At 36.2% G+C, this 11876-nt stretch overlaps 1 protein-coding gene across 1 annotated transcript; it reads right to left on the reverse strand.

The window, feature by feature from the left end:
• Window positions 1-7052: 7052 nt before the first annotated feature.
• Window positions 7053-8455, reverse strand: LOC104097800 (fatty acid desaturase 4, chloroplastic-like). Its single transcript, XM_009604419.4, has one exon. The coding sequence runs from the start codon at window positions 8233-8235 to the stop codon at window positions 7219-7221; it is 1017 nt and encodes a 338-aa protein (XP_009602714.1). The 5' UTR covers window positions 8236-8455; the 3' UTR covers window positions 7053-7218.
• Window positions 8456-11876: the final 3421 nt, after the last annotated feature.

The following is an 11876-nucleotide window of genomic DNA, read 5'->3' on the forward strand; positions in this document are numbered from 1 at the left end:
AATAAATAAAAGGACAGGGAAGGAAAGACAAGGTCTGCGAAACATAGTAGTTACCTCTGAATCTCCGAAAAATTAACAGTGTGAAGGAATCAACACCCACTGTGACCAGGATCACCTGGATCTGCACACAAAGTGCAGGATGTAGTATGAGTACAACCAACTCAGTAAGTAACAATAATAAATAAGGAATTGAAAGTAGTGACGAGCTTCTCATCTAAGTCCAAATACTGTACTTTCCAACATGAAAGGGTAGGCATGCTCTCAAATTCAACATTTAAAATTTCACAAAAATTTCATATCAAACTTGACTGAAACAAAAAATAATATTTTTACGAAATTTCTAAAATAGTGATATATGATAGCAGAAATGCAGCAAATAATGAAATCAATGCATCCTCTCAGAGTAACAGTCACTCAGTCCTCCCATTCACCCTAACCTCACAATCACTCTAACCTCACAGTCACTCTTTCCTCACAGTCACTCATCACTCGGCACTCGCACTTAGTAGGTACATGCGCCCACGGTGTGTACAGACTCTGGAGGGTCTCCTTCAGCCCAAGCGCTATATCAAGCCAATCATGGCATATAACAATGAAACGTGTTGCGACGTGCAGCCCGATTCCATAAATATCCTTACAATTAGGCCCTCGGCCACACTCGGTCATCAACCTCTCCAGTTTCTCGGGCTCAAGATGACATGAAAATTAGTCCAAAAATAATAATATGATGCATCAATAAATAGCAACAGAGACTGAGATATGATATGAAATGAATGAACATGATTGAGTGTGAAATTACAATTTGAACATATAATTCAACCGCAGAAATGACCTAGTAGGTACTAATAATAACAACATATGTCTAAGCATGATTTTTAATACGAGTCTCAGCTCAATTTTCCCTAACACGTAGATAATGTACGGATATCAATAGATAATTCAACTACATAGTTCCATAAAATTTGACCAAGTCACAATTTATACGGTGCACGCCCACACGCCCGTCACCTAGTATGTGTGTCACCTCAAAATCAATCACATAACACATAATTCGGGGTTTCATACCCTCAGGACCAAATTTAAAACTGTTACTTATCTCAAGCCGTATAATTCTTTATTCTGCAATGTCTTTTTCTCGTGAATTGGCCTCCAAACGCCTCGAATCTAGCCACAAATAATTCGATTCAGTCAATAAAATTTATTGGAATTAATTCCATAAGAAATTTCTAATTTCCGAACAAAATCCGAAATTTAGCTCAAAACTCGCTCGTGGGGCCCACATCTCGGAACCTGACAAAAGTTACAAAATCCGAAAGCACATTCAACCATAAGTCTAACCATATCAATTTTACCAAAATCCGACCTCAACTCGACCCTCAAATCTTCAAATTAAATCAAGAGGGTAAAATTTTCCAACTTAATTCACCCATTAAATGTTAAAAACAACCATGGATTTAGGTTATATAGCCAATATTGAGTTAAGAACACTTACCCCATTATTTTCTCTAAAAATCTCCCAAAAATCGCCTTTATCCGAGCTCCAAATAGGTAAACATGGAGTCCCATTTTCAGAACTTAAACTATGTTCCCAGTCATTTGCTCTACGCGATCGCGGACAAACATACGCGATCGCGAAGTACAATTTTCCACAGCCCAGAAAAGACCCTACGCGATCGCGATGCACAGGATCCCAGCTCTAAGCGATCGCAGCCCTCTTCACATGATCGCATAGAGCAAATGCGTGACCGAGCTTCCTCTCAAGTTCCCCTGTGCGAACGCGGCATTTCCCACGCGTTCACGTAGCACAGACTGGCCCAATCTACGCGATCGCGGTTGACCTCACGCGATCGCGAAGAACAAAAATCAACACTGCTTCAACAAGCCTACGCGATCGCATAGAAAAAATCTTACCTCTGCCCAAACAAGCCTATGCGATCGCGGACATTCTCATGCGATCGCATAGAAGGAAACCAGTGACAGAAAACCAGCATTTTTAGTAGTCTACCAAGTCCAAATTTCGATCTGTTAGCTGTCTGAAACTCATCTAAGGCCCCCGAGACCTCAACCAAATATATCAACAAGTCCTAAAATATGATACGAATTTAGTCAAAACCTCAAATCACATCCAACAACACTAAATCAACGAATCATACCCTAATTCAGGCCTAATGAACTTTGAAATTTCAAATTTCTACAAAGAACGCCGAAACCTATCAAATCACGTCCGATTGACCTAAACTTTTTACACACAATTCATAAATGACAGAACGGAGATATTCCAATTTTCAGAATCGTATTCCAACCCCGATATCAAAAAGTTAACCCTCCGGTCAAACTTCCCAAAAATTCGACTTTCGCCGTTTCAAGCCTAATTCCACTACGGACTTCCAAATAATTTTTCAGATATGCTCCTAAGTCCAAAATCACCATACGAAGCTATTGGAATCATCAGAATTAAATTCCAAGGTCGTTTACACATAAGTCAATATCCGGTCAACTTTTTCAACTTAAGTTTTCAATTAAGAGACTAGGTGTCTCATTTCATTATGAAATCCTTCCGGACCCGAACCAACTAACTCAGTAAGTCATAAAACAATTATAAAGTATAAATTAAGTAGTAAATGGAAGAATGGGGTTATAATACTCAAAACGACCGGTCGAGTCGTTACAATTCTTGGTTAATTTATTCGCTACTCCATTAGCTTCTCTGAATGCATGCTTCAAAAATGATATTCCCACCTTAGTCAATAGGAACATGCAATCATAAATAATATTTTGATAAAAGACAATTATCATTTGTTAGCATGTTGATGAGTTCCTGGCAGTCCGTTTCGATGATTAGATGAGTTAGTCTTTTTTGGATGGCTAGTTTTAACCCATGTAGGAGGGACATTGTTTTCATGTGGATGTTTGTGGTATGAGCGAATCCCATATTAAATCCTAGTATTCAATTTCCATTGCTATCCCTAAATATTCCTCCTCTGCCGGATTTCCCATGCATGAGCCTTCGATATTTAATTTGAAATACCTCTCGATGGGGGTTCACATTTGATATGTATAGTCTTCGTTGGTATATTAGTAGGGGGCCATTTGCCTATATGGCTAATGTTAGGATATGAGTTGTTTCCTTGAAAGATCCTTCCATTTCTGGTGGTCCAGATATACCAAAGAAGGAAAGGTAAAAAAAAAACTGGCCAACTGATGTATTGGTTTAAGCCCATTTTTTATTTCAGTTGATATTTCAGCCAGTTAAAGACGGTGAGCTCATTGTCCAACTGTTGTGGATAGTTATGCTTTATGTGGCATTGCTCCCATATTACCTTTGAATAAGTGCATCTGAATAGGATATGCTTGGTGTCTTCTTTTTTCAATCCACAAATATTGCATATGTCAATAGGGCAGATATTGCGTTTTGACAAAAGAACGGCAGTTGGGAGTCTGTTTAGGACAAGAAGCCACATAAAATATTTTAATTTGTTAAGGGTATTACATTTCCAAATCCAAGTGTAATCTAGATTATTATCCATATCAGTGTTGTCTAGGTTTGAGATAACAACATAGGCAGCCTTGATGGAGAAGGAGTTATGGCCAGGAGAATTCCAGATAATTTTGTCTGTACTTGGTTGAAATTGCTTGATATAAGTACAATGAATTTTTTTATTGACATTTTCCAGTAGTTCGAAAGAAAATTTTGATAGATTGAAGTGCTCATTCTCTATAATGGATATTACTTTCATGTCTAATTCTTCTTTATTAAGGGGCCCCTGGATAAATTGTTTGAAGGTGCCACGTGACTAATCCATTGGTTATCCCAAAGGTTAATAATTGCGCAATTTTCTATGAGCTATTTGGTATCTTTCTCACAAACCTTAAGCCTTTTTAAAGATATTTTTCCATATATGAGATGTAGATGAACTAGGATTAATCATGTTGCTCATAGTGACTCTACTACCATACTTATTGTGCAACACTTGAACCCATAGGGCCTCCTTATTGCTATAGTATCTTTATGTCATGCTAGCATTGAAGTCAACATTCTTTCAGTGGGTTTTATATAGGCCTAAGCCCCCCTTATTTTTTGGCTTGGTGACTTTATTCCAATTTAGGAGTTGACATTTCCTTTTCTCCTCCGTACTACCCCATAAGAAGTTCCGTTGGATAAAGTCGATCTTATTTAGGGAGGCTTTAGGAAGGCTAAAAATTTGCATAGTATGGTTGGGGATGGCTGTGAGGGAGGCTTTAATGAGAGTAGTTCTTCCCGCTATGTTTAGGAAATGAATTTTCCAACCCTTAAGCCTACTGTTTAGCCTGTCTATAATATATTGGAAATCTTTTTTTGTAGAGTCTTGAATTTTTCATAGGGAACCCTAGGTATTTTCCTAAGGTAGTCGAACTTTTGATGTCAAGACAATTGCTAAACAGAGCTTATTTATTAGGCGGTGTATTTTTTGAGAAGATTACCCTGGATTTGTTAAATTTGATGGATTGGCCGAAAAAGGTGCAGAACTTGTTGAGAGTATCCATGAGGGAATCACAGCTTTTCTGATTGACCTCCATCATAACAATGAGGTCGTCAGCAAAGAATAAATGAGACAGTTGGGGCCATTTATTTATAAGACTATTGGGTCTCATCTATAGCAGTCTACCTCATGGTTAGTAAGTCTAGATAATATTTTCATATACAATATAATTTTTCGACAAAGGGGGTTCGGGTGAACCCCCCTTCCGCCCCTGGAGACAAGGGGTCTCCTTGCCTAATACTCCTAATTAAATTGAAAAAATTAGTTTTTGATCCATTAATGAGAATAGAGGTAGAGGTGGAAGATGTGCAGGACATTATGAGATCAATCAAGTCCTTAGGGAAGTTTAGAGATATTAGGGAGAATCTAACACAGGACCATTCTAGCTTGTCAAAAGCTTTTTCTAAATAACTTTTACCATAATTTTCTCCTTTTTTTTCCCTTAGTATTGTTAAAAAAATTCAGAATTTCATGAACTATTGTGGCATTATCTGAAGCCCTTCTTCCTTTTATGAAATTGATTTGGGTCGGATGGATGATTTTATTAAGAATAGGCTTGATTCTATTAACAATAATTTTAGTAACAACTTTATAGGCAGTGTTACAAAGGCTAATGGGCATAAATTGCTTCAAGGATTCTGCATTTTGATTTTTAGGAATTAAACATATGAAGGTACTATTCATATTTTCAGGCATTTTTTTGTTCTTAAAAGAGTCTTTGCAGAAGCTAATTAGGAGGTTATTTGCTTCTCCCCAGAATTTTTGGTAGAAGAAGGGATGAAGCCCATCGGGGCCTGGTGCTTTTAATGGCTTAAAAGAAAATAAGGCTTCCTTAATTCCACTTTCTAGGGCTCTCTGATGAAGAGTTCATGATCATGAAGGCTAAGAGTAGCATGCACGACCATATATAGATTGTTTTTATAGGAAATAGTGTGCTTCGTGGTGTATAGGTTTTTGTAAAAGTCCGTGATGATGGAGTTTAATTCTTTGTGATTGTGGAATCAATTTCCTACATCATCCCTGAGACTAAAAATCCTATTCTTCATCCTTTGCATGGTTGTAAGGTGGAAAAATTTTGTGTTAGCATCCCCTCTTGTATCCATCGGATTCTTGATTTTAATTTCTAAAATTCTTCCTCAAGTTTGAGGGCACTGCAGATTCACATAACACATTCGCAGCTAAATTATTTTTTGGGTCTTCGATGGAAGAATCAATATGGATTGCTCCCTATTCCCAGCTTGAAAGTTGGCCTGCTAAAGTACAAGGTTTCTATTTTTTTTAAACTTTTTGGTGATTAATTCGCAGCTTCTATCCTTTCAATTAGTTAATTTAGATGAAGAATAGGATTGGAGAGAAAAGATGTATGATTTCCAATTCTCAACTTGCACGAGTAGAATGTTCTCATTGTTGTAACTATGTAATTAAGCAACCAATTTTTTTAATTTTGCTACGGAATAGTCAGAATCTTCAAATGACGTGCTTATTCACTACTGATGCAACACTCTATTAATGAGTCGCTTATTCCAGGTATTAGGCAGTGGTTGTGAGGTGTAATTTGGGTTCCTGTTTGTATAATCCATACCTTCAAATTATCATGTTCAAGTATTATATAGTTTATACACCCTTATAGTTACTTATAGAGGCGGAAGTTCTCTTTGATAGATGAGTTTAGTTGAACCTAATATTTTAAAACATAGATGTGTTTGAAAATATTAATAATAGTACTTAGTCTTTATTCTTTCTCAAGAGACTTCGAACGCTCCTTGTCGTAAGCTCTAGGCATCCGGTTATCTTTGCAGTTCTTCGTCGTCTGCTTTTGCATATTGCTTTCCTGACTAGCCGTGGTTTTTCTAAGGACCGGAATAAGAGATATTATGTTTTTCTGAACACACTAAAATTTAATTTTGAATCCGCTTCTGTTTCCTTATGACACGGATAGTAAGGCAGAAAGTTTAGAGACATGCTTGCCCATTCATGTCACAAAACAGCTCCTTATATGTGCTAGAGTTGTTACAAGAAGTAGAATTAAGTTGGGGGTTATAAAATAAAAGAGTTGCTATAAAATTCAAATAACAGTTAATTTTTAGCAAAATCAGATTTAGATTAGGCCTCACGTATATCTGGCGCACGTGCAGGTGAGCAAATTGACCTTTTTTGACTTCAGGATCAATTTCTCATGTGCGCGAGGCCACTCCCTTTTACTAGCTCTTTGCAAGCCCAACAAAGAAAATTTAATATAAAGAAAAGAAAGAAACTTTACAACCGATCATTTTATCTTTAATAAAAGACAAAGGAATAACAAAGAAAATGGACCACAAAGAAATCTATGACTTTGCATTATTATTTGTTAATAATACCAACAACTATTACATACAATATTATCAATCAACTAATAAAGTCTCAGTTTGTTGGTTTCTCAGCGTCTTGAGTATATGAATTTGCTAAATTCAATCTGCTTTAGATCTACGTCATTCCAAATTTCCAATACTAATTGAAAAAGGGAAAAAAGAAAAGTAAAGTACACCAATCGACTACTCCGAAAATATTTATGAATTTTCAATTGAAAATGTAATATTAATTGATATAGCTCATCACAGCCTGTACAATAAATTTTAAAAACAACAATATAATCCTGTACCATTCTTGTACACAGACCGTAAATGAAAAATAAAGCAAGCATCAATAGAGACAATTGAATTCAATTAGAAGCAGGCAGAGATTGTGTCTCAGTCTCTTCAGTCCATTCTGAATTAGGCTCACTCCAGGACCGCGGTCGCACTCCGAATTTAAAGAAGAAAATCATCTCCAGTAACTCAAAAACCTTAGATCTATCCAAATACTCATTCCAAGCTCCACTCACAATACAGTAATTGTTGTTATAAGGTGAGCGATGGTGCGCGGCGTGTTGTGATCTTGACACAAGTATTCCAGCATCTTGAAGTGCAACCACTAGAGGAGGAAGTTTACTTTTTGTGCCATGAGCCCAAGAATGAAACTGCTGGCTAAACATAATGCAACCCGAAAATACACCAACAAAGCCAAGAACCACTGAATCATTGCAAAGAAGGTCAATTGGAAGTACAGTGAAAGTCACTGCACGAGCGAGGGCGTGCAGATTGTTAGCGAATTCACGCCTGGTTATAGTCCAGGGCCATTTATGGTGGCCCTGGAATGCGTCAATTTGGCTTCCGAATACTGGAGTTTTGGCACTACCGTAATTGTCAATTCCCCAGTGGTAAATTCCAGAAGCTAAGTCGGATAGCACGTAGCCAATGCAGCCTGCTACAATGGGCGCGACCCATGTGTGTGAATCGATTGCCCCTGTTGCAGACTTGGCTAAAGATATTAGCACGGTGGTGCACCCACTCGCCATCCATGCTCGATGAGCCCATGTGGATTGTAAACTCGGGTCATTGAGTACACTTCTTGTATTACTGGTGACTGTAGTACTAGTCTCGGATTTTATGATGGGAGTGGGTGGCTCATAATTCGCCGGTTGTGGCTGAAGGAGTAATGGCTCTGTGAGGGGCGGTGTTTTGGTGGTGGAGGAGGAAGAGACACAATAGACTCGTGCAAATAGGGGAAATTGACGAGAAATATTGCTTCTGAATTGCTGTGAGGATCTTCTCTGTATCGTTCCAATTTTATCACATGTCCGTGAAAGGACTCGTTGTGAGGATGTAATGGCATGGTTTTGAGGTAGAATGGAAGACATGTTGAAGGAACTTATGGTCGAGTGTTCAAAATGGCAAGCAGACCATATACTAGATGTTTATAACCCGAATAAATATTTCATGTTAAGTTGTGGCTGTGAGATGGGAGCTGGAAGTTTTGTGGTTACTCCTATTTTTCTTTCTCCAATAACAACGACAAAAGATTTGAACTTTAATTTATTGGAGAGAAGAAAAGGGGTCCTTATGGAAGCAATCAGATGGACAAATTGGTATATGGTCTAAATAAGAGATGCGTGGGGCACGAAATGGCCAGTAGAGTTTGAGTGTGGATTTGTGTTGCACAAATTTTCCAATAAAAGCTTTGACTTTGAAAATATAGAATTGGAAAATTCAAAATTAATTTCTCTTGAGTGTTTCATTGGTAGACCTTTCACGCACGTATTCATCCCTATCTGGAATTGGTGTCATTGGCATTTTATAATATATTTTCCAATTTAATTTGCTAACAATACGTATTCAATGGGTTTGATGGGTAAAATATAACGTGAATCACATGAATAGAGTTTCAAATTGAAAAGTAGATAGGAAATACTTGTTAATAGATTTTGATCGTATATAAACTTTTTAAATGGAAAAAATTTAGTTCAAGTTACAAACTAAGGGGAGAGTCTCCCTTATTTAATTTTTCTTCTAGGGGCAATCAACTGTAAATTTGGAGAGTCCCCTCATCTTAAAATTTTGGTAGTTAGCTAGTCTAAACTTTTATCTCAGGTCCAAGAGTCTAATTAACAACCTTTAGTAAGCTACTAATAGTTAATTAGTGTGCCAGCTTATGGACTTGGAGGTTGTGGTTTATGTCCCTTCCATTGTACTAGTTCTATTTTGTTATTGATATAAACAAGAGAGGGACACGGGCCAATCTAGCTAGTAGACTATGGGGTTACATGAACCTAATAGTTTTTGCGCAGACATTGTATGTGTATTAAGGAATCTCTTAAATATCTATAAATATTTGTGAACCAAATTATTATTATATATTAATTTGAGGTCAATGTAAAAATTCATAAACTTTAAACCTGAATCTGCCTTCAGGTACGAGTCAATACCCAACCTTGCACCACCACGGAAGGTGAAACCATGGACGGATAGATTTACTAAATAAGAAAACCTTTTTGAGTTTCAGTTATTGCGTTTTCTTTCATTAGTTTTGGTAATTTGGTAATCCCACATGCTTTTCTTTTTCCTTGTTTTTTTAGTTATAATGTAGATACTATCCAACAAGTACTTGCTCATAATTCCAAAGCTACAAACGGTGACACCGAAAATACTAATATTGATTTGTCACTTTCTTTGCTTTCGTTCGACATTTTTTGTTAGTCACAACGTGCTTACTTAATATCCTTAAATTAATATATAAATCTGCATTTTTAGTCTTATTAGGTTTAAGAGCTGCTTATTGAGCAATCGACATTCCAAATGGCGTTAAGTGCAAGACCACGCTTACAAGAGCAGAAAAATGATTCAGGATGAAAATAAAAGAGGAGAAGAGATTTCGTTTTACTTATACAGAAGTGCATTTAAAGTCTCATCTTGATATCAGTGACCAACACGTTACAAGAGTTCAATCTTGGAGCTGTTCCTAGATGGGGTAAAATTTGTGCTTGAAAATAAAAGGGGATTGTAATTAAGTGATGAGAAAATAGTCGAATTTGCCCATAAACTTTGTGAAATCATTCGGATTACCCTCTGCTAATAATTGGAGTCAGATTTACCCTTATTGTTATTGAAACGTGCTAGATTTGTCCTTTTTGACTAGCAATAGAAGCTTTCCCCGACATGAGCCTTTTTTTTACGAGAAAACAAAAGTTAATTTATTTTTTTTTGGTCCGTTCCAAAAAAAATGACCTCATTCTAAATTTGAAAATTATTTAGGTTAAACTTTTAATTATACCCTTAATGAGAAATTTTTATAGCCAAACAAATACTCTGGACCCCCTTTTTGACTTGTTTAGGACCATAAATTTCAAAAGTCTTCATTTTTTCTTAAATTCCGTGCCCAATCAAACAAGTTCACATAAATTGGAACGGAGGGAATATTGAATTTGCCCTTGAACCATAAGAAGTGGTTCAGATTTGTCCATGAACTTTGAAGAGCATAATTACTGCTCTAGCGGCGAAATTACTGTCTTTTTTAACACTCAACCTCCAAAAGCCAATTCTCTATCCCCAAGCTCAAAGTAACCACCCTTAGACCTCAAATCAGTTAAAATGGAGCTCAAATAACAATTAATTACACTACCAAATTGAATTCTAACATTTGTCGAAACTCCATAGACGCAAATCAATTACCTATCTTTCTCAAATCCCGGATAAGATTGTCTGAGCTCCACATTGACCTCCTAATGCTAAAATAAACTAAGTTACATGAAATTCAGCTCATAAATCATTTGCATTAAATATTGTGGCGATCAAGGTGGGGTTATAACGGTTAAGGACCGGTGCTCTTTTGACGGAGGTAAAATGGTGACAAGAAAATGGTAAAGATGAAACAGTGAGAGAAATCATTTGAATGGACAGGTTTTGTGTGAGAGAGATTGTTTGAGTGGATAATTTGTGTGTTCTTTTTGTGATAGGTCTATCAAGTTATGTTTTTGAGAAGTTTATGTTGTTCGTGGCTATTATCTGGCTCGCTTTTGTAACGATAAAGATAGATTTAACATCCCCTATTACATGAGGATAAATTTGGATCATTCCGCAAAATTTAAAGGCAAACTTAGCCCTTTTCCCATAAGTAATTAATAAAACAAGACATTTTTTCTTTCCTATAAAATATTTAAAATTTATTTATCAAAATTATCTTAATTTTGTATATTATCCGTCTTAAACAAGGATTACTTACAAATTATGTACAATCAATTATCAGTGCCTTAAATTAGGAGATTCAGTTACACATTTTTCCTTTTTCTCTCCTCCTTCTTTCCCTATTCACTGCGGCCTCTCTCCATATTCAAATCCATTATTAGTGCCTTAAATTAGGGTATTCAATTACACTTTTTTCCCCTCTTTTCTCTCCTCTTATCTTTTCCTATTCTCTGCCACTTCTCTCCATATACAATAGTTTGAGGGAGTCAATGCATAAATAATCTAATTACCAGACATGAGCAGACAATTTGGATTTAGTGCCCATCCTACTCGCACTTTAAATTAATTTTATGATCTCATTGCTTTAAGAGTTGGTTGGGGATGATTTGTACAGTTTCATACGTGTCCTCTACAGTCATTTCTTGTGAAGATATATATCACGTCTCTCACAGTGAGGGGGGAGACACTGTGGAGGATGAAGAATGTATATACCAGAAGCCCCAAAACTAGAATGCAAACCTAACACAAATTATTAATCGTATACAACTTATATATAACTTATTTACAACTTTCATACATTATTTTTACCCAGTTAAATACAACTACAACATCATGCAGTTTAAATACAAATTTTATATAATATGTCTTCTGTATGTATTTGTAAAAGATTTGTATATATTTTGTATGTGGTGTGTTCTTCTTCCTCTGTGAAATTTCAATCAAAACTTCTTCTCTTAATACAATTTTGATACATATCAACAACTTTATGTAAAAAAAATAGCATTTATAACTTAAATACAAATTTCATACAATGATTCTT

Source organism: Nicotiana tomentosiformis, chromosome 7, assembly GCF_000390325.3.
Source record: "Nicotiana tomentosiformis chromosome 7, ASM39032v3, whole genome shotgun sequence".
NCBI classification, from domain to species: domain Eukaryota; kingdom Viridiplantae; phylum Streptophyta; class Magnoliopsida; order Solanales; family Solanaceae; genus Nicotiana; species Nicotiana tomentosiformis.